The 24,549-nt window shown below is 40.5% G+C and overlaps 1 protein-coding gene across 1 annotated transcript in view; it reads left to right on the top strand.

Moving 5' to 3' along the window:
* The first annotated feature begins 11,076 nt into the window (after positions 1 to 11,076).
* KCNC1 (potassium voltage-gated channel subfamily C member 1) overlaps positions 11,077 to 24,549 on the top strand; it is a 195,093-nt gene continuing 181,620 nt past the window's right edge. The window contains exons 1-2 of the mRNA XM_058158549.1: positions 11,077 to 11,088; positions 14,133 to 14,702. Of these exons, the coding sequence (XP_058014532.1) occupies positions 11,077 to 11,088; positions 14,133 to 14,702 (582 nt within the window). The remainder of the gene's footprint in view (positions 11,089 to 14,132; positions 14,703 to 24,549) is intronic.

Raw genomic sequence — 24,549 nt, 5'->3', positions numbered from 1 at the left:
GACTGCATTGTTTTCATTTGAACTGCAAAATAAAAACATAATTTGCAGGAAGCTTCAACCCAACTTGCAAACTTTAATTTTTTTAGAAAAAAGACTTAAATAGATCGGATTTAAATACAATATTTAGAATAGATCAATTTAATTCCTCTAATTCCAGTTAAGTTAAAGACTAAATACCTGTATAACTAAGGGCAAATTCTCACACCCCATAACCAAAACCTACTGCTTTTAGAATACAAGAATGGATGATGTCATTCTTCATCTACTCCCAGTTAGAAGATACAATAAAAACTGCTTAACCCACAACATATGGGGAGTTTCAACTTGGAAATTAAGCATTCTAGGCAAAGCTAGATTGAAAAATGGTAAGTACTTCCTGGAAGCTTGATATTCAGACAAAGCAGCCATCAATAGATGCATAGAAATAAACCATATTTACACACCATTCAAAAGAGACAATAGAAAAGCTAAGAAGGAAACAAAAAGACCAGAATACTTTGTCTCCAGCAGCCTACACCCAGATAAGTAGAATTTAATAGCAGGGAAACAAGCAAGCAGAAAACATTACCTTCATCAAGCAACTATCAAGGAGAAAACCCCATGTCACCAAACCTGGCAGAACAAGCTACTATATGTAAACACATAGCAAGCACCACTCCAGTGGGGGGTTTCTACCAGTTCACCCCAGTTCACGCGAACCGGTAGCAGTGGCAGCGGGAGGTTCCACTCACCCACCCAGATGTCATCACGGACAGTCTGCACATGCGCAGAAGGTTCTGCGCATGCACAGAAGCACTGCATGCGCACGGTCACCCACCACTGCACCACTCACACTGATGATGTTACCTAGCTGGGTAATGAAATGTCTGCAAGCAACAACCGAGCTCAAAGACCCCCAATGGACTCCACACTAAGAGACCCATCCATGGCCACCCACAAAGGTAGCCCTCAGCAAGACTTACCTTCTCTGTCATTTCAGAAACCAAGAGATGCTCCTTGCTCTTGCTATTGAAGCAATAAGCCAAAGTCTCAGATGTTTTCTGAACCTAGTCCTACTCCCTCTCTGCCATTCCACCTTGTTCTAGAAGAAGACAGAATGAAGGGATTTTAGAAGGGGGAAGGATTAGACTCAGATGAAGTTTTCTCTATACTGTGGATCTAACACTTTCCTTATCTCCTTACTTTTGATTCTATGCACTGTAAGCCCCCTTTTTTAAAAAAATAAAAAATACAGGTGATGTTGCTGTTGCGATAGCAATGTTTGTTGTTTCAATACCTTTTTCTGCATCCTAGGCCAGTGATGGCGAACCTATGGCACCTGTGCCCAAAGTGGCATGCAAAGCCATATTGCCTGGCACACGTGGTGTCAGTCGTTTCTCTTCCAGTTTTCTGGCATGCAAGCGTGCACGACGATCAGCTGGCCTTTGTGTTTGCGGCAGTGCCGGAAACCAGAGGAGCTGTTCCACGAGCATGTGTGCTGGCCAGCTGATTTGTGCATGCGCATGCTCGGCAGTAACTGGAAGACTTGCAGGCCGGTGCACACCAGAAGTAAATTTTTGGGTGCATGCATGCCCCCGGGCAACTCCACTTCCTGGTCGCGGCCTAGACGAGCATGCATGTGCAAAGTGCTTTCTTTTTGGCAGTTGGTGTTGCATGCGCACGCTCCCTTTTCGGCACTTGGTGCCAAAAAGGTTCACCATCACTGTCCTAGGCAGTTTATAAACATACGCTGCATTTCAAGTTCCTAAGTTTTCTGTGTTAGACAATCAGCAATTTCCTTTTTTCCCCACTCCTCCTCTCTCTGCTTCTCTTGTCTCTGGATAGCACAGGTCTTGATGGCTCTCTTGTTCCATCATTTTTAAAAACCCAGAGCTTTCTCTCCAACATCAACAACTGACTAACTAATGCAAACATTCCAATCTGAGTCACAGATTAAAACATTATCAAAAAACTAAAAAAGAATTGGTTATTCATATGATTAGCTAACATATTGAAAGAAAGGCGATTCACTAGATATTACCTATTTGAATTTTCAGCAAAAGCTTCTGAGCAAATCCAGCTGCCATGGCATAAGATAAGAGATGCTTTCATGGATTTGCACGTGGTTTAAAACTCAGAAAATAGGCTAATACCTGGATAAATCTCACACATACAAAGTTGGGGTCTATCAGGCATTGAAATTGGAACTGATGCTTTTCTACTTTGTACATCACCTGATCTGAGATTTGAGCTGAGCAGTGAGTGATCACATTTCCTGATGAAAAAAATTGTTCAGGATAAGATTAGAAACAGCTGTAAAGAGCTCCAGAAAGATCATATTTGAAAAATGCACCTTAATAATTTAAAGGCAAACAGGAGAAAAAAATTATAATGGTGTCACCAAAGAACACTATTTCAATTTCACCTATAGACTAATGGAATCTGAGTTGGCATTGAATGACCAGGAAAAAAATACTGAGTCATGATGGACAGGTAGGGAAAACAAAGAGCATAACTCCTGCTTGGGCGGGGGATTGGATTAGATGACCTACAAGGTCCATTCCAACTCTCTTAATCTGAATCTGAATAATTATCAGTGGTCATAGGAAGAATTCCTATTTTACTCTGTGTAATAAAGTGATGCATTGTGTGGGTGCGCACACATGCATATGCATTTTTGTTTTGCATTTGTGATGCATCAGGCTGCATATGTTTTATTGTGGGTCAAATGACCACGAGGGAGGGGCTTAGAACTGAGCAAATGGCAACATTCTGAGCCGCTGCCCCAGGACATCTGTCAGGGGGATGAATTAGGAAATCTTTTTTTTCTTTGTAGCCCTGGTGGGATTCAAAAATGTTTACTACTGGTTCTGTGGGCGTGGTTTGGTGGGCATGGCATGGCATGGCATGATATGGCTTGGTGGACATGGCTTGGTGGGCATGGCAGGGAAAGGATACTGTAAAATCTCCATTCCCTCCCCATTCCAGGGGAAGGTTACTGCAAAATCTCCATTTCCTCCCAATCAGCTGGGATTCAGGAGGCAGAGAATTGATGGAGGCAGGGCCAGTCAAAAGTGGTATTTACTGGTTCTCCAAACTACTCAAAATTTCCGCTACCGGTTCTCCAGAACTGGTCAGAACCTGCTGAATACCACCTCTGCCTCAGCCATGTCCAGCCCATTTTCAAACATGGAATTTCCTTGGAAGCTTAATTCTGCAACACCAAATTTAGTATCGATTAGGTCAGCCAATCAAAAATTGGATCCAGCAGGGCCCTTTTTATGTTGTCACATTACACCAAGTATTTTGGCTTGTAGACAGTAGTCTGGGAAGGTCACTCAGCAATTCACACATGCAAAGCTTCTTCAATTGCATCACCTTAACTCTGTGTGTAATGCTGTATATGTTTTATTTATTTGTTTTAAATGTTTATATAGCCACCCATTTTATATAAAATAACCTCAGGTGACTAAGAGCCAGGTGGATTCATGAGAAATATGCTCAAAGGGAGTCCTGATAACTTATTTATATATTTGTCACACTTTTACACTGCCTGTCTCACCTAAGTGACTCTGAGCGGATAATAATAATAATAAAATAATAAGAATAATAAGAATAAGAATAAGGAGGAGGAGGAGAAGGAGGAGGAGTAGCAGCAGCAGCAGCAGCAGCAGCAGCAGCAGTAGTAGTAGTAGTAGTAGTAGTAGTAGTAGTAGTAGTAGTATTGTAGGGTATTTTAAAGCACATTTGTCCTCTGTTACTCCAAAGGGATAGTACTAAAACCAAAGAGAGGGAATTTCATGAAAGCTGATTTCTGGTTACACTTTGAAAGAAACTTATACTTTCCTTAATCATTTGATTTCTCCATAAGTCTATCATACTATGTTGAGAAGTGTTTGAAATGCTCACATTTGTTTGTTTAGAGCCGTGGTGGTGCAGTGGTTAGAATGCAGTACTACAAGCTAATTCTGCTGACTGCCAGTTTGGCAGTTTGAGTCTCATTGGCTCAAGGTTGACTCAGCCTTTCATCCTTCCAAGGTCGGTAAAATGAGGATTCAGGTTGTTGGGGGAATGGGTCAATATGCTGACTCTGTAAACTGCTTAGAGAGGGCTGTAAAGCATTGTGAAGCTGTATATAAGTTTAAGTGCTATTGGTATTGCCATTTATGTGAGTTAGAGGCTGCTTATTTATGTGAATTAGAGTTCAAGTTTATGCCCCAACCACTGGTGCTGAAGAAGATGAAATTGACCAGTTCTATGAAGCCCTACAGCACCTGGTAGAATTAACACTAAAAAATGATGTCCTTATCATCATGGGAGATTGGAATGCTGAAGTAGGAAGCCAAAAGATAACCGGAATAACAAGCAAGTATGGCCTTGGAGTACAAAATAAAGCAGGGCACAGGCTAATAGAATTCTATCAAGACAATACAATGGTCATAGCAAACACTCTTTTCCAACAACCTAAGAGACGACTCTACACATGGACATCACCAGATGGTCAACACAGAAATCAGATTGACTAGGTGCTCTGCAGCCAAAGATGGAGAAGCTCTATACAGTCAGTAAAAACAAGACCAGGAGCTGACTGTGGCTCAGATCATGAGCTTCTTCTTGCAAAATTTAGGCTTAAACTAAAGAAAGTAGGGAAAAGCACCAGGCCACTCAGGTATGACCTAAATCATATCCCTGATGAATATACAGTAGAGGTGACAAATAGATTTAAAGAATTAGATCTGATAGACAGAGTGCCTGATGAACTATGGACGGAGGTTCGCAACATTGTACAAGAGGTAGCAACTAAAACCATTCCAAAGAAAAAGAAATGCAAGAAAGCAAAATGGCTGTCTGAGGAAGCTCTGCAAATAGCTGAGGAAAGAAGGGAAGCAAAAGCCTGCTGTTACCTCATGCCTCCCACCGACCCGTACGCTCACACAGAGAGGGACTTCTCAGGGTGCCATCTGCCAAACAATGTCGGCTGGCGGCCCCCAGGGGAAGATCCTTCTCTGTGGGGGCTCCTACTCTCTGGAATGAACTTCCCCCTGGTTTACGCCAAATACCTGACCTTCGGACCTTTCACCGCAAATTGAAAACACATTTGTTTATTCGCACGGGGCTGGCTTAAGTTTTTCTTAAACTGCTTAAATTTTTTAAATTCTAAATTCTATTTATGTTTTAAATTGGGTTTTTTAGATTTTAAATATTTTAATTTTTCGGCCAATTGTATAATAAGTTTCTTAATTTAGTTTTTAATTGTACATTGTTTATGTTTTATCCTGGCTGTACACTGCCCTGAGTCCTTCGGGAGAAGGGCAATCTAGAAATCCAATAAATAATAATAATAATAATAATAATAATAATAATAATAATAATAATAATAATAATAATAATAAGCAAGAGAGAAAGAGAAAGATACACCCAGTTGAATGCAGAATTCCAGAGAATAGCTAGAAGAGATAAGAATGCATTCTTAAATGAACAGTGCAAAGAAATAGAAGAAAACAATAGAATAGGGAGGACCAGAGATCTATTCAAGAAAATTGGAGATATGAAGGGAACATTTCATGCAAAGGTGGGCATGATAAAGGACCAAAATGGCAGGGACCTAACAGAGGCAGGAGAGATTAAGAAGAGGTGGCAAAATTACACAGAAGAACTATACAAGAATGATCTTAACATCCCTGATAACCACGATGGGGTGGTCACTGACCTTGAGCCAGACATCCTAGAATGTGAAATCAAATGGGCCTTAGGAAATCTGAGCAACAACAAAGCTAGTGGAGGAGACAGTATTCCAGCTGAGCTATTCAAAATCTTAAAAGACGATGCAGTAAAAGTGCTACACCCAATTTGCCAGCAAATTTGGAAAACTCAACAATGGCCACAGGATTGGAAAAGGTCAGTTTACATTCCAATTCCAAAGAAAGGCAATGCCAAAGAATGTTCAAACTATCGCACCATTGCACTCATTTCACATGCTAGTAAGGTTATGCTTAAAATCCTACAAGCTAGGCTCCAGCAAAATGTGGATCGAGAACTACCAGAAGTACAGGCAGGATTTCGTAGAGGCAGAGGAACTAGAGATCAAATTGCCAACATATGCTGGATCATGGAGAAACCTAGGGAATTCCAGAAAAACATCTACTTCTGCTTCATTGACTATGCTAAAGCCTTCGATTGTGTGGATCACAACAAATTGTGGCAAGTTCTTAAAGAGATGGGAGTACCAGACCATCTTATTTGTCTCTTGAGAAACCTGTATGCGGGTCAAGAAGCCACAGTGAGAACTGGACACGGAACCACTGATTGGTTCAAAATTGGGAAAGGAGTCCGGCAAGGCTGTATACTATCACCCTGCCTATTTAACTTATATGCAGAACACATCATGAGAAAGGCGGGGCTAGATGAATCAAAAATTGGAATTAAGATTGCCGGAAGAAATATCAACAACCTCAGATATGCAGATGATACCACTCTAATGGCAGAAAGCGAAGAGGAACTAAAGAGTCTCTTGATGCGGGTGAAGGAGGAGAGTGCAAAAGTTGGCTTGAAACTCAACATTAAGAAAACTAAAATCATGGCATCCGTCCCTTTCAATTCCTGGCAGATAGATGGGGAAGAAATGGAGGTAGTGACAGATTTTATTTTCCTGGGCTCCAAGATTAACGCAGATGGGGACTGCAGCCAAGACATTAAAAGATGCTTGCTCCTGAGGAGGAAAGCTATGGCAAATCTAGACACCGTACTAAAAAGCAGAGACATCACCCTGCCAACCAAAGTGCATATAGTCAAAGCTATGGTTTTTCCAGTTTTAATGTATGGCTGTGAAGGTTGGACCATAAGAAAGGCTGAGCGCCAAAGAATTGAAGCCTTTGAACTCTGGTGCTGGAGAAGACTCCTGCAAGTCCCTTGGACTGCAAGGCGAACAAACAAGTCAATTCTAGAGGAGATCAACCCTGACTGCTCTTTAGAAGGCCAGATCCTGAAGATGAAACTGAAATACTTTGGCCACCTAATGAGAAAGAAGGACTCACTGGAGAAGAGCCTAATGCTGGGAAAGATTGAGGGCAAAAGAAGAAGGGGATGACAGAGAACGAGGTGGCTGGATGGAGTCACTGAAGCAGTAGGCATGAGTTTAAATGGACTCCAGAGGATGGTAGAGGACAGGAAGGCCTGGAGGAATGTTATCCATGGGGTTGTGATGGGTCGGACACGACTTCGCAACTAACAACAACAACAACAAAGAGGCTGCCCAGATCTGAATGACTCTGGAAAGCTTACATTTTAAAAGGAAGAAGCAACAAGAAATGGACTGTGAGCATCCAGAAGAGAAAAATATACATTACAGTCACAACACTCCACCCGCAATTGATGAATACTCAACATCTACCCTATCCCAATGCCTTGGACAACCACTAGCTTTTCAAAGACATTTGGAACATCATTAGGACGGGAGCCATAGATATCCCTAGAGGGATACTATTTCAGAGGTTAGGTGCCACAATTAAGAAGTGCAGCTTTAATGCAGATGCCTCTCTTTTTATTCCACTACTTGGCATTTTCTTACTTTCAGTGGAATTTGCCTCCATTGCAAAGTGTCATATTTAAGATCATATTGAGGTATGAAGAATTAGTATTTCATCTGATGTGTCCACCATATGTAAAAAGCTCTTTGTAGAATCAGGACATCCAAACAGATATAAGAAACAAGTCCTGATGAATTGTCATAACCCTAATGAAATACGTTATCAGGCAGTGATGCAGAATCTCACTCCTTTCCCCTTTGAAGATTTCATACTATTGAGAATTTCACCTTGTAATATTTTAACTTAATAGACATGAGACGCCTTCCTTCCGCATATAAAAATACCCTTACTGGTTCACATTGAACTGATGGTCAGATGATGTAGGACTGACCTTGAGATGATGTAGGAAGTCCAAACATTTACTTTAGTATACTGTGATATAAGATACATTTATCATTTTTTATCCCTGCCTCCGTCAATGTACCCAAAGAATAATTGTATCTCCAATATACTGTGATAATGTAGAACAGATAGTTGATCAAACTTTATTATTTAGATAATAATTTAACAGTTTAACCAGCTTTTTTTTCTAATGAAAGATTATATATATATTTGCTACATTTTGGTATAGGCGTCAAATCCAGTTAATCTGGAATAATTCTGTAGCTGAAAACGTGGTGGCATTGTCCATTATTCATTCTCATGCACATTCTCTGGTGTTTGCTAAATCCCTATTTCTATTTTACCCCTGCAATCTTTTGTACCAACATAAGGATCATTTGCCTAAATTTGCTGCTTAAAAAGCAATTTGACTTCCAAGCAAAGGTGCTTGATCCACAGTTCTGGAGGAATGATAATTTCTTCAATTAAATCAGAAAGGCAAGTCTTTGCAGGATTCTGTCAGCTGTCCTTGGAAAAGATGGATCGAATCGGGTCCAAACTCAAGAAAGAGAGCCAAAGCTCAACCTATAAGCATAATTCTCACAGGCAAGCTCATGACAAAAGGTGAACAAAATAAAGAGGGAAAGGCAAGGCAAAAAGGAGAGACACAGGTGAGTCAACAGTCCAACACTGCATTTTGATATTGGCATTTCTAAATGAAGATGTGTAAGTTCTGTGAACAATTATGTTTAGGTTAGTTAGGTCTCCTCTAACTTGGTGCCCCACCCTTCCCATAATCCTCCATCTGGCAAGAGAAGAATCTATCACAGATTGGATATTGAACCAGTCCTTAGCAACCAATCAGCATTCCGGTCTTTCAGCATTGTCTTTCATCTCATACTAGAATATTGAAAGCGTGAAAAAGGTGTAATCTATTCCCACAGAGAGACTCAATAAGAATCTATGGAAGCCTACTGGCAACCAGTGCAGCTCCCATATATGTGCTGTCTTCTATCGAAGAGGTTTTTGCAGAGAGAATGCAAACAGTTGCATTTTGCACACTATCGCATAGGACTTCAAAGGCACAATCATGAGTATCGTTTTCTTAGAAATAGCAGTTTGTTGGTTTGTTTTGAAAATAATACCTGTAGTTACATCATTATTTTTTTTAATGTAACTCACCGTTATTGGTTAGCACCTTCCACTCATTAACAACCAGAGATTCATCATAATCTGATCCCTGATGAATACCAATGAAATGGTATTGGCATTGTTACCAATGAAATCACTTTGTTATTGAAGAGAGAAATAAACGAACTACGGGGAATCTATAAAAAAGATGTTGAGACTCTGGCAAGAGTACAGAAAAGAGCAACAAAGATGATTAGTGGGCTGGAGACTAAGACTTATGAAGAACGGTTGCAGGAATTGGGTATGTCTAATCTAGTGAAAAAAAGGACTAGGGGTGATATGATAGCAGTGTTCCAGTATTTGAGGGGTTATCACAAAGATGAAGGGAGCAAACTATTTATCAAAGCACCAGAAGGCAAGACAAGAACCAATGGATAGAAACTAATCAAGGAGAGAAGCCTAGACGTAAGGAGAAATTTCCTAACAGTGAGATATTATATAATATTGGAGTGCCTTGCTTTCAGAAGTTGTGGGAGACCCATCACTGGAGGTTTTCAAGAAGAGACTGGACGGCCACTTGTTTGAAATGGTATAGACTCTCCTGCTTGTTCAGGGAGTTGGACTAGATGGCCTCCAAGGTCCTGTCCAACTCTGTTATTCTATATTCCATGAATACCAGTCAATCATTCTTTCTTATTAGGTTAGAGGAATATTTGGTATTTTCTTATGATATTTATCTCCCTGAAAAAAATCAATATGTAGATGCACATTAGTTAGAACAATCAAAATGGGACCAAACCATGGAGACCAGAAAAGGCTGTGATAGAATATATTTTATCTATTCTATCATATATACATATAGAAGGTCCAAGGACTCTAATACTGGGATGGATAGATGGATGGATGGATAGATGGATGGATGGATAGATGGATTCTTCATACTGTTTTTCTTTCTTACAACTTAGTTAGACATCATATCTTTTTTCGTAAGAACACTCAAATGATTGATGCTGTTAACAATGAATAGTTGATGGTTCCAAACCACAGAGAATTAAACTGTGCTTCCATTAAGCAGGTAAACATGAACATGAATACTGGAATACGATACTCCTCAACTAAGTAATTGGCTATATAGCAAATAGGACTTACCTTAAAGCTACATGAAAATATTTTAAGAGATTTTTAAACTGATACTTTAAAAGACATATATTATAAATGGTCAACCGTATTAAGCAAAAAGCAACAGAAATTTAGAGCACATTTTTTCCAGTGTCTTTTTCATTGAGTATACAGAGAAAGCAGGAAGGAAGTAAGATGGGAGCAACAGATTGTTTTTTCCATTTATAACAAGCCTTTCTATATTGTTATTAAGACAATTTTCTATCCAGCAAGCTATATCTTCTAAGATTCCACAACTCTAAGCATAGCAATTCATCACTGATGTGAAAGACTATCAAATGTATTTTGTAAATATAAGTTCATTTTGTCACTTGAATCTGTCTTATCTGTTTCAACATGACTATTTTAAAAATAGTTTTGCAGCTTACTTGAGTTTGACTATTTCTTACAGCTTCCTTCCACAGCATGGTAATCAGACAGCATGCAACACCTATAGCCTAAAGGTGCTATAACATTATGCTATACTTCCCTGGTTTATTTGAAAAAGAGTTGCATCAAGAGAAACCTATAAACAGTATTTGTTTCTCCCTGAATTACTCAGCACTTAACAATACAAGTTTTTAGGTAAGATCTATTTGACAAAAGTCACTGTTCTTGATGATGTCTAGTTAGGCTATGAAAATACATTTTATTCAGTTTTTTATTTCCTGGAAAAGGTAGCAACAGAGGTCAAAGTGGCAGTGATATAACCAATGCCACATAATATTTGCTTTTATACCAACCTAGATAAGAATTCCACGTCCTTCTATTACTCTCCTCTAACCTGTTACTCTCCAGAAGTCTCTAATCTTCAACTCTCATTTTCTCATTATGATGAAAATGGAATTTGACATATATGGGGGAAATTAAAAACTAGAAATTTGACACATATGCAAGAAGAATGGGGAAGAATGTCTTATGTGTCTTACATTGAGAACACAATGTTAAAACTCAGAAATCTCACCATGGTTAAATTTATTATACAACTTTCCTAACATCAGTACATCAGATAGTTTGGGTATAGTTATTCAGATCCAATGCAGAGTCAGAACAGCTGACTTAGTATATTTCAGTCAATAAGACCAGCAAAGCAGATTGAGGACAAATCACAGGTCGATGTTTCTAAACAACCATAAATATGCAAGATGAGTCTGAGGACTCCTGGCCCAATGTAAAGGACAAGGATAGGAAGGAGGAGATGTGTTTTTTAAAAAAAATATCTTCTGTAGCTTTCAGAGAAGAGTCAGGGCCTTACTGTAGCAAAGAATGGCCTTCTCTTAAACTGACACATACAAAATATTAAGTATCAACAACTGGAGCTCATAAACAGATGGATTTCTTCCCTGAAATCCTCTTTAATTTGTAGTTTTATATTTCTAACTGTTAGGTGTTACTGAAGCAAATATCTGCTCTCTTAATCAAATCAAGAACCATTTATGTCATTTTTCTTTCTACTTCTGCTGAGAAATAACTCACGTCAGGAAGAATTTCTTTCTTTTTTGCTTGAACTACATACACCAACTGATGGGATGGTGGATGGATATTAGGGGAGACGTACATTTTCTCTGGGGGGTAAAATGTTATGTGTTTAATGTCAGATGTTGCTATCTTTGGCAAAAGTGTGAGTAGAAAGGTTGCTTCTTCCCTGCAGTTGTCTCAGCTTGTTCTGTTACAATGAAGGCTGAATTGAATCCTTCTATTAGACCTTCAGACCTCAGATGCCCCTGGCCAGTTCCTCGCTGGTAATTTATAGCACCTTCCAGCATCATCCAAACATCCTTTTGCTGAGATATCCATTATGAAGGCAGTTTTTCTTATCACCACGGTGATATTCAGGTTGATGTTAGAAGATGCTATAAATCACTGGTGAAGAGGAATTGACCTGGGTGTCTCAAGTGCAATACAACAGGAAACCTAGACTTTAATCCCTTTTAAGTAGTTCCCACCAGCCTCTGAGGCTGGTAAAAGGAGACAGTAGAAATACAGAATCTCTCTGATGCTGATGCTTCCTCCTCCTTCAGTATTAGGGCAGCACATTCCAAGGCACGGTTTAGGAATGTTTCAGAAGGTCTCCCCAAATATTGAAGGTCTTCCATCGGAAACTCTCACACAATAAAACCGGAGATTAAGCAGAGCGGAGAACACAGCCAGACGGAGTCAGGTCTTCTCCAGGTGCATGACCAACGATGTCGTTCCCGCCTTTCTCTCTCCCGGCGCCCCCTGTTGAAAGAAATTAGGAGGGTTGTACGGCACGCTGCGCACACACTCCCAGCTCGCTGCTATCTCTACTTCGATCGCTCCTTTTCCAGGTGAATTCCGCTCCGCATCCTCCCGCCTCTCCTGGTGCTGCATTAGGACCCAGAGAGAACTGCTCTATTCCTGGCCCAGTGCGCCTGCGCCAAGTGTCCAGAGACCGAACTAGCTGGATTAGCGGCAAGAACGACGGCGGCGGCAGAGGCGGCAGCAGCACCAGCAGCGTGTTCTCTGGCAACGGAGCCTTCAAGCACCACCTGCCAGATCTTTCGGGCAGCGGGCGCGTGGGAGGGAAGAACAGAGGGAGAGCGAGGGCAAGGCGCGCCGATCTTCCGTCTCTTCGCAGCACAACCCACCTGCGGCTTCAAGCATTGCTCAACCTGCCTGAATCGCCGGCTCCATCCAGCCTGTTGTGAAGAAGGAATAAATCGCCTTGATTTATTCCGGCCACCCGGTTCCCGCATCTCGTTCAACCTTCTGCTTCAAGACAGATATAAGCCAGCCAAGTCCTATCTCTCTTTCTCTCTCTCTCTCTTTTTCTCTCTCTCTCTTTCTCTCTCTCTCTCTCTCTCCTTTCTCTCTCCTCGAGAGGCGCTTTCTTGGCGAAGGTATCGAGCGCTGTCCGTTCAGCACCACGCTACCGTAAACCCCGGCAAGCCCTGTGCCTTGCGCTTCTGGCGCCTTTCTTTGCTCAATCCCAGGAGGGGCCCTCGAGGCGAGAGCTGCAGGCACCGTGGGCCGCTTTTTGGGCTGCTGCGAAGTGTGAACCCGCATCATCAGGGAGGGCGCCAAAGAAGACACCCAAGAGAGAAGGCGGATTTCGTGATCTTTTCTTTCAGCTGAGGAGGGGGGGGGAATTATTAGATACATCTTCCCCCCTCTTCCCCCGCCCGCCCCAATATTAGTTGTTGCTTCATCACCGCCATCGTTTCCTTTTTTCAGAGCCTTTGAATTTCACGTGCTTGTGGAATTTCTGTCCCGGGGGGAAAAAAATCGACACCAGGATTCGGATTGCTATGTGTTGAGCTCTTCTGAAGAGCTGCCTTTTTGCACCTGCCCCTGCCTCTAGGACTGAGGTACAGAAGGATTTTATTCAGCGTTTTCAGGAGATTTGGTCTGCTGAGCATATCTGCCCTTTCTTCTTCCTCCTCCTCCTCCTCGCACTGTATTAATTAGTGTGTTTGTGGTGAGTGCATGTGTGGGTTGTGTCTGTAAAACCCTATTTTGCTGCCCTCAGTGTCTTGTTGCAGGCCCCTATCGCCATCCTTTGCATCTTCTTTGTAGGTCAGCCGTGTGGCACTGGAGGTATTAATTGCCACAGCTCAGCAAGGAAGCAATTCCTCACTCACAACCATACTTACCTCCCTAACAAAACACCCCTCACAATCTCTGTTCTTGGAAGGAGCCTTTCATCAGCATATTCTATTTATAGGCACCTGAACCTTACATTTACATGCTATTCTAAGAGCATGTTGATTTCCTAATAAAGAAGTTGAATCTGCCATCATTAACTTTCACTGGTACTCTTGATTTTGCATCACCTGCTGTGAAGGATATAAGTGGCTAAGAACAGTGGGCGTCTCTTGCCCACATGTCTAAGGTATCAAGTTAGTTACTGATTGCAGATGACTAGCCACCCCTTATGAGCTTGCTGTGTGTTGTGCTTGCTTGGATGATTCCACGAAATGCCTAATAAGAGACGAGATGGGCCAGGGCGATGAAAGTGATCGTATTGTGATCAATGTGGGAGGGACTAGGCACCAGACTTACCGCAGCACCTTACGCACCTTGCCTGGCACCCGGCTGGCCTGGATCGCTGAGCCAGATGCCCACAGTCACTTTGACTATGACCCCCGTGCAGATGAATTCTTCTTTGATCGGCACCCAGGTGTCTTTGCCCACATCCTGAACTATTACCGAACAGGTAAGCTGCATTGCCCAGCAGATGTGTGTGGACCTCTGTATGAGGAGGAGCTAGCCTTCTGGGGCATTGATGAAACAGATGTGGAGCCTTGCTGCTGGATGACCTACAGGCAGCATCGGGATGCTGAAGAGGCCCTGGACAGTTTTGGTGGAGCACCTCTGGATAGCAGTGCTGATGATGGAGATGCAGATGGCACAGGAGACTCAGGTGATGGGGAAGAGGAGCTGGAGATGACTAAACGCCTGGCCCTGAGTGATTCCCCAGATGGAAGGCCTGGGGGCTTTTGGAAGAGGTGGCAGCCTCGGATCTGGGCACTCTTTGAGGATCCCTATTCCTCCAGATATGCAAGGGTAAGCCATACAAGTCAAAACCCAGACTACTTGTTTCCAGATCCTTTAAGGAGGTTTTTAATTTGATGTTCTTTAATCCCTATTTGTATTTCATGTCCTGCATGTTCTTGCATATACTGTACTTAAAGACAGATAAGGAACAATATTGACTCTAAGACAGACACCACACAAAGTCAGCTCTTTGGAACAAGGGCAGATACAATGGCACTTTTCTTGCTTGCTTTTTTTTTTTTTAGGAGGAGAAAAAACATTCCAACAAGTTAAATTCTCACCAAAAAGAGAGACACCTTCCAACACACTTGCAAGTAATTGCCTAGAACATGTCTTGTGTCAGGATTCCTCTTTAACTTTCATTCCATTTTTCTTTCCTTTCAACAAGATGAAGAGAAATTCATTTCTAAAGCTTCTTAGTGGAAGACCTGTGTCTTAAAGTTTTTGTTGTTTTTCAATGAACTGCAATGGCACTTTTATCTGATTTCCAAGACAAATGGCAGACACAATGCTCCAGACTTAGTTTTCTCAATAATAATCACATTTTCATTTGGCTAAAGCAATTCACATCAAGATATGCATGTAAGCAATTATTTCACTATAGGGCAAGATGACTATTCTACTTTCTGCTCACGAACAGTTACAAGCAACAAAAAAGGAGTTTTATACTCAGTTTATCACTGGGATTGTGATCATGTTAGACAAAGGATTGTCAGAATAGAGGTATATGGTGTTGTGAGGACATACTCCTTTGTGCTAAAATGAGAAAAGATTTGGTTCTCTTTGATGTCATCAAAACACATACTGACGTCACTGGGGGCTGGCTCAATCACATGCAGCTCTTGCTGCAGGAAATATGGAGAGAATGGAGTAATGGCTGCAGGAAAAATAGGGTTAATTTTAGTATCTTTGTGGATATATGTGTACATAAATTATAAAACTACCCATGAATGAAAACCCACAATTATTCATCTGTTACTGGCATTTCTACATTTTCCTTATGCATTATATGATAGTTTCCCCCCTCCCTCTTGCTGAGGCATGTTTATTGGTGTCTGTCTGTCTGTAGGTATGTAGGTATATCTATGCATGCATACAGAGCTGCATGCATGGGCATACATGTATGGCCATGCATGAATACAGAGAACTAATTCATTGTTTGATTGATATTTTCCATCTGGAGAAGGGGAAGGCTCTAAAGCACTTCAAAAGCAATTGTTGATTATCTAAAGATGAACAGAAAATTTGATGGGAACAACAAAATGAATTATTGGGTACATTAAACCATTTTTGTTATTTACTGGAAGCCTTTTGCTCAGCCAATATCTCACAATAACTGGTGTGGTGCCAGCTTGGCAAAAGAATAGATGAGATGTTCTCTCTGGAAGTGAGTCCTGAGATGCTTTCTACACTCTTTTGTAGGTGACATTGTTTTCTGTTGTGTCGTTTCTTCTGAGATTCCCCTGCTGAACTTAGTGAGTTGAAAGTAGTGAATCTTTAAATAGTAGGGAACAGGAAAAGATTAATTAAATATTTACTACATCATAAAAGCAAAAAGTGTTGTGAAGTAGCAACTTTTGAGTCTTAATCATCTTTCCCAAGAGAATGTGACAGTATGAAAGCCAAGCTGGGGGCCTTTTCAGGTGAATCTTGCTGGCTTTGAGCAAAATTATAGGCATAAATTGTTTTCTGGAAAATCTACCCCAATGCCTTGCCTCTCTAGAGTTGCTAAACTACACATATCCATCAAGATTAGAGGCCTCCTAATCTAATTTGCAATTGTTTATGGAAAGATCAAATTCAATGCATTTTAGGAGAAGGTGTAGTTTGTTGCTAAAGCTCATGCTTTGTAGGCAGAAAGCTGCATTTAGCAGCTTCAGTTAAAAACTGTTTCATATATTCTGGAACGTCCTACTAGAGTACAGGTAGTCTTCAATTTATGACCTCAATTGAGGCAAAATTTGTGTTGCTCAGTGAGACAGTTGTTAAGTGAGTTTTGCCCCAGTACAAATCCTTTCCTGCCATGGTTGTTAAGTGAATCATTGCAGTTGTTAAGTTAGTTACATGGTTGTTAAGTGAATCTTGCTTCCCCATTGACTTTGCTTGTCAGAAGGTCCCAAAAGGTGATCACTTGACCCCAGGACTCTGCAACCATCATAAATATGAGTCACTTGCCAAATGTTTGAATTTTGATCATGTGATCATAGGGATGCTGCAACGGTCATAAATGTGAAAACTGGTCATAAGTTACTTTTTTCCATGCTGTGGTAACTTGTAAGTTGAGGACTACCTGTAGAAGACAAAGTAGAAAGTGTAAGTGAAGGTTCAAGTCACTAAGGGTTTAAGAGAATCAGTAGAGGAGCTGTGGTCTATAATATGCATTGTTTTGTGTGTTGCCTGCATCAGTTTTAATAGTACATATTCTGGAATTCTAATTTATATTCCTTTGATACAGTAGGCATGTGATTTGATTTCTTCTGTTAATAGACCCAAGCTATGTGTATATAGTCTTCATAATATTTATTAATATACAGGTTTTACAAAGTTTCTGTAAAGAAGCATAAATGTCCATGCAGACAGCTCAGTCTGTCCTGTATGTTCACAAGCTACACATTGAAAATATAGTAATGGACACTTAACAATACTGTATATCATACAAAGAAAAATCAATATGTGTATAAGAGAATACTTGGATGTATAATATTATAATTTAGCAGCACATAGATTAATAAACCTCAACCCACCTAAAATGCCATTAAAAAGGGAAACTTGTGTAGATTGCTTTTAAAACATTTTGTATCATAAAGCATACAAAATAAAGCATTTATCTAGCTAAGAGTCTCCCAAAAGTATTAGCAATAGCAATAGCACATAGACTTATATAACTCTTCATAGTGCTTTACAGCCCTCTCTAAGCAGTTTGTAGAGTCAGCATATTGCCCCCAACAATCTGGGTTCCTCGTTTTACCATGGAAGGCTGAGTCAAGCTTGAGCCGGTCAGGATCAAACTGCTGGCTGTTGGCAGAATTAGGTTGCCATATTGCATTCTAACCACTGCGCTGCCACAATAACCCTTTATTATATTTTTTCCAATATCTGCAGTTCACATGCATTTTAATCATGATTATATATTTAGCTGTAACCAATTTCCAAATGGCACCCATATGTTTGTTCAGATAAAACTCAGATTTACAAAGTCTTTAGAGCTAAATGTGTTCTTAGATATCTGCAATGAAGCATCCTCTTTTTACTCTTTTTAGAGTTCATGGTATTTCTTAGGCTGTGGAGTTGTCTAAGTCCAAGAAAGAAATATTAATGTGCATGAAGCATAGCTGTAGTAGTAATCATCACCATTATGCTCATCTGATATTGAATGAAATGATATAGTGTCATCCAGGCCAAAAAGAATGAGTCTTCATTATATATCTTTCCATATAATCTGCTTTATGTATTCCTGTGCAGAAAGCAGAATGTCTTGACTTTTCATTACTGACTTTCTGCAATGGATTCATCAATGGGGGACCACCTTTCTCACCCCCTCATATTAGATAATCAAAAGAAAGGGTTTAAGTTGAAAAACTGCTATACTAGTGTGCATACTTGTTCTAGGGGTGGGGTGGGGGAACCAGTTCCTGGTCAATGTAAATTGAGACATCGAGGATTTAATTTTAATGGTTTGAATGTATTACAAATTTAATTTCAAAACCTTACATAATATCATTTTAATATCAGAGCTTGTGTTACTATCTTATGAGCAAACCATTTAGTATTAAACAGATATGCTATAACCTAGGAAAACACATTCTAATTTCATCTTTGAGACAGCCACCTTCTTCCTGATATATAAACCAGCTTTGCTCCTATGGGCTGATTAGGACCCAGTGGTCACGAACTAGCTATTGTTCCCAGAAGTTGATGGAAAGGCAGGAAAGGAAGCTGGTTTAGGAAAATATGGATTAGCTAGCATCCTGAATATTGTAATTGCATCCCTTGGCTCTTTTCTTTGTGGCAAGTTCCCCTTATACTAAAAATAGAAACATTAGGACCAATGGTTGTAGCAACTGTAAGGTATCTACATTGGTAAAACCAATACCGATAGGCATAGTAAGACACATTCCAGGACCTCCTGCCTCCTTAATCTGATTATCCTCTTTATTGACTCTGTTTGTCCAATCTCCATCATTCTACTTCTTTTCAGGCTTGTGCAGCAAGAAAAATCTCTTCCTTCCCCTTGAACCATTGACCACAGCACCTGCCCATCCACACTTGCCTTGGGAGTGGGGCAGAGCGGGCAGATTGGAAATCCTGGGTCAGCACTTCCTAGAGAAACTAAACAGATTTCAGAGCAATCTTAACAAAAAATGAGCAGCTTTGGGTTTTAGGATCCACACACACACACACACCCAGATTCTGAGATTTTTCATCTCTTGTTCTGGGGTAAACTACTTCAAGGAGAAATGGTGCACAACGTGAGAGGCCCTCATGGACTTGCAACTCCTGTTTAAGGATAGATGGCAGCTGTGGTCAGGAGGGTTTTCACATAACTTCACGTAATGTGCCCGTTTCACTCCTTCCTGGCCTTGGAGGCGCTGCTCATGGTCACCCATGCTTTTGTCCCCTCCTGAGTGGATTTAATCCAATGCTACAACCCTTCCAAAGTAGACTCAAAGTGATGAATGCTAACACCACTTTTATAATAAAGAAACAGAACCTTGCAAATCTGAATGAACTTCCCCCCTCCCTCCTTCATCTTCTTGAGAACTAGGAAGGGTATTTGTCTAAGGTGCTTGCTTGGATTACAGTTCTGACTCAGATTTCTTTCATTTGATCGTTGTCTCAGTGGTGGCTTTGCCTCCCATTCCTCAAGGGTATTCTTTCTGCCTATAACAAATGTGCTTTACCTTGGGTTACCCTTGAAGAGTTTTCTTAAGCTGCAGCTGGTTCAGAATGTGGAGGCCCTGGCAATTATAAGGTGTGTGCTTATGTTATAGCTCTGTCCTAGGAGTTGCATTGGCTGCCAGTGTGCTTCTATGTGCAATTCAAGATGCTCACAGTCCCCTATAAAGTCCTATATGACATGGGGCTGGTTTATTTGTGGGACACCTCTCCCTGACTGTCTCTACTGATCCCATTTGGTATGGCAGAAAAGACATGCTACAGGTCCCATTGGTTAAGGTGTATCATCTTTCTGGATCCAGAAAATCAGAAAACACTATATTCCCACAGAGAAAAGATAGGCCTGATTCTGCCAGTTTTTCATAAAGTCTTGCATGGAGGCCAAACCATCAGTTGGTAAAGTAGTTGATTTGTAGCAAGCTGTTTTTAAGGCTAGGGTTAAAGCTGAGATTTGTGGATTGACTGACTATATCAGTTTTCTTCTGATGCTTTTCAATCACCATGAGTCTTTGGATTTTAGGAGTAGCTGAATTTGGGGGCAAGATAAGGGGGAGGGCTATGGCACTTAAGTGGATTATTGTACAGGTTAAGCCCATCTGTCCCCAACTTTAAGGAGCAGTTGTTACACTTGTGGCAGAGTTATTTTGTCTTCATTAAAAACTGCATGTATTGTGGGTTTTATGTTATTTGTATGTTGATTTTAAATGCTCTTAGCTGCCCAGAGTTGCCATGGCAAGATGGATGGCCATATAAATTGAATTAATTAATTGGTGAACAAATAACTGAATAAATCCATCACTGCATTGGACTGTTACTTAAGAGTCCTCGAAGGCTAGGTTCTTCTATTTTATTTTATTTTTGTTTACATTTATATCCCGCCCTTCTCCGAAGACTCAGGGCGGCTTACAGTGTGTAAGGCAATAGTCTCATTCTATCTGTATATTTACAAAGTCAACTTATTGCCCCCCCAACAATCTGGGTCCTCATTTTACCTACCTTATAAGGGATGGAAGGCTGAGTCAACCTTGGACCTGGTGGGGCTTGAACCTGCAGTAATTGCAGGCAGCTGTGTTTAATAACAGGCTTCTTACAGCCTGAGCCACACCGTGGTCCGGTTCTGTTATCAGCCCAATAATAATTGGATTTTCTTTTCTTTCTTTTTTTTTGCTGTCTAGATATAGTCATATCCAGTGATAACATTTGTATTAACATAATCCCAGGATCAGCTTTTGGAAAAGTTTTACATCACAGATGTTTGCACAGTCTGAAGCCACAAGCCTCTGAAAGTTGTTAACCAAATTGCAAGTGATTAAAGGAACAAAAAAAAAAGAGCAAATAAATAGATTTTTTTTTGCTTGGAGTGGTGGTTGATTGATAAAATTTATAGAGTCAGTCATTTCATAAATGTGACTCTGGGCAGGGTACAATGTAAAAAGCCAGTTAAAATGCATCTTATATAATAAAAGGGAGTGACAAGGGGAAGACAGAATGAGCCAGGAAAACATCTTTCCCCCAGTATGGTGGGTAGCTAATTAGGTGACTGATCTATTTAGTCTGCACAATCAGCTAATTAAAGCCAAATGGTTACATTAGAAGTATGCTGAAGATGGGACTTCAAATGGCCTAGAAACAAGAATTCCTTGCCTGTAGTCCCCACCCAAATCCAGTTCTGAATTCTGAAGAGTAGCTAAAAGATATGCAGGGGAGGAAATCTGGTGGAGGAATCAGTTACCCCCAAATGGGCAAGGGTAAAGCCAGTGTCCAAATTGATAGGAAGAATCTTTTCTCTGTGTATCTCATTTCTATTTTTCTCTCTTTCTGATACCTTCACTTTTCTCTTTCTCTCTTCCAAGTAACAGGCTGCAGGAAAGCATAAGAAATCTCAACTGTTTAAGCTAGGCAAGTGGCATGAAATTAAGCAGAGGATTACAAGATTACAAAAATGCTCACCCTAGATTTTATATGGTTGCTTAACTGAAGGAAAATTTGGGTACGGACAAGGCTGATATGAGTAACCTGTTGTCTAATAACCTTGTGAAGGAAATGGGCGGCAAGTAATCAAACAAACAAACCAGCCAACCAGAATGTATAAACTTAACAACAGTCTAGATTAATCATTCTAAAAATTCAACACATATAAATTTTAAATGTGGATGGTTGGGGTTAATTACATATTTAAATCAATACTCAAGTATGAGAACTACTGCACGGTACTGCAAATAACATATTTCCTTAACTAACACCAGCCATAATTAATTCCTAAACAGCAACAACAACAACACCTCTAGCTGCTACCATTCTGGTTCATCACACCATCGATCATTCCTACATTGTTTACATTGTAAACATTTCTGTGAGCATAAAATATCCATTAAAAAAAGAATGAGAGAGGTTCCCTCCATGGGAAAGTAGTGCCACAATATAGGAAGTTTGCGGTTGAGGCATCTACTCATATGAGTCAGGTTGAGAAGACTTGAATTTGGATCTGGGTTGTGTGTTTTTTTAATCTTTCACAATCACATCACCAGTTAACCTTGGGTAGGTCCTCTTCCTCAGTTTATATATGGAATGATGTACGTCATAAGATCAAAGCAGTTCAATACTTACATTTTTAGGTGTAGGAGATGGCAAGGGTGAGCCCGAAGGAGAGGATCAAATGTGTCATAAGTCATGAGTCCCTGTGTGCCCAGAAGTGATTTAAGTCCAGCTCACTTTGAATGCTTTCTTAATTCCTGCTCATTTCCCTTGACCATTAGTACCTCAGTTTTTTGCCGAGAGTTTAAAGCGTGTGACATCAGGACTACATTCAAAGATACATCTAATAACATAGCAATATGATAAATACTTATACATTTTGAGGAAGCCATGACTGATTGATCACTTTTTTGGGGGGGAGGAAAAAGATAATGTTTGAATGGGGCTTGGGATAAAAACAGTTACAGTTAAAATGGAAAAGCTCTCAGCAACATGTGAACTTTCTCAGGTTTTGTGTAGAGGAGGGACTTAAAACAGGATTTATAACTTGGAAGGCAGAATATGAATTGCCTGCAGAAAGTCCCAGATTTCGATAGTTGGTGGAAAAGACTTCTGCCAAAAACTCTGGCAAACGTTACCCAGATAGCAGACGCCACAGAGTAGATGAATAGTCTGATATGCTACGAGGCAGTATTTTACGTTTTAAATTAATTGAAGTGCTTCGCGAAATGAAATAGGGAAATTAAAATGAACATCCTTGCTCAAGTCCTATTTTATTTACTTGCTTGCTAGACTGAGAAATTGAAAAAAAGCATACTGAGAGATGACAGTGACAACCTGCTCCGATATCATGCCAAGAAGTAATGCTGACAGAAGTAGAGCTAAAGTTACTCTACCCTGAACAGGAGAGAAATGATTTTTCACTGAATTTGCTCTTTTTTTCTGTGTGTGCCTTCAAGTCAGTCTTGACTCCTGATGACTGCCTGGATGAGTTTCTGCTGTTTTCTAAGCAAGATTTTGGAAGTGGCTTGCTCTCTTGCCTGCTTCCCAGGACTGAGAGAGTGACTGGCCCAAAGTCACCTAGTTGGCTTCGTGCCCCAGGTGGGACTAGAACTCCTGGCCTCCTGGTTTCTAGCCTGTGACTTAACTGGCTCGCATAGTTTGTTACCAGGATATAACTAACTTTCAGATTATATGCAAATAGAAATAACCATCATCCCTAACTCTGAAGATACAAAAATGAAAGTCATTTAATGTGTGTGCGCACAACACACACACTGATGTGCATAGACATTGCATCATCAAATTCCTACCCTAGCATAAGCGATCGTGGTAGGCATATTATATAAAATAATGATACATCTCACTATACAGAATGCAAGAATCACGCGGCTTCATAATCTCTCTTAATTTTATCCATATATTTGCAAAGAAAAAACGATAAATAAAATAATGTGTGATTTTTAAAGATTTGTTAAGTCATGATGATACTAATGAAAATGTTAATACTCTGCAAAGCAACTTGAATTGTGATGCTTAATACTTGATGGTAATTATTTAAAATGTGATAATTGGGAATAAATTAGAGATCAGTCTTACTCTTAGTACCAGTCTTATAGGATCAGTCCTACCATTGTTCTTCTTTTCACTGTCAATATCACTGATTTTATATCTGGAAAAACAAAGTGTCTAGTCCAAACCCACCAGTCTAGTGGGTAAGACTATTGTTGAGTGAAGACTTGAACCAGTGTTTCTCCAGTCCCAGATTGATAATTTAGCTGTTGTACCATACTGGCCAAGTGAGGTAAACATCTCCTGTGGAAGAAGTTGGAGAACAGCAGAGATAACTCCCAGCTCTTCCCTACAATGTGGCCTGAACTCACTAAACTAGGTTGCTGCCTTGAGATGCAGCAGAAACCCTTCTCCTACTGCTTGTGTTTGAAACAAGATGCAATGCCTCTAAAGCAGCACTGAAATCAGGCCGGATCTATCTGGCTCGTGCGAACCGGTAGCACCGGCGGTGGGAGGCTGCACCCACCCTCCGGGATGTCATTACATCCCATTTTTGACCAGAAGAGGCCACGCATGCATAGTACACACACGCTCCTGCACGCTCCCATTACTGAACCGGTAGCGAAGGTAAGTGGATTTCACCGCTGTGCTAAAGTGGTTTCTGTCTAAGCCCCCTCTCTCCAATTTTCTTCCTCATTTTCCTTCCTCATTCACAGATTTTCCATGCTTCCATTCACCCTCTCTCTATATCTCAGAATATGGGTCTGGAGAGATTTAAAACATCCCCCTTCCACTACTACTACGGAGAAGAATAAATAAACATAACTTATGGTATCACTGAAATGTGCTTTTTTGGATCATTTTTGGACCAGTGAGGGAGATTACAGTCCACAAGTGAAAGCCATCCTGACAGGATCAGAAGGGTTTCATGGATTGGCTACTTTAAAGAAATGCAATAAAATTCAACTAACAG

Source organism: Ahaetulla prasina, chromosome 1 (assembly GCF_028640845.1).
Source record: "Ahaetulla prasina isolate Xishuangbanna chromosome 1, ASM2864084v1, whole genome shotgun sequence".
Taxonomy (NCBI): domain Eukaryota; kingdom Metazoa; phylum Chordata; class Lepidosauria; order Squamata; family Colubridae; genus Ahaetulla; species Ahaetulla prasina.
This window is presented reverse-complemented; position numbering and strand designations above follow the sequence as displayed.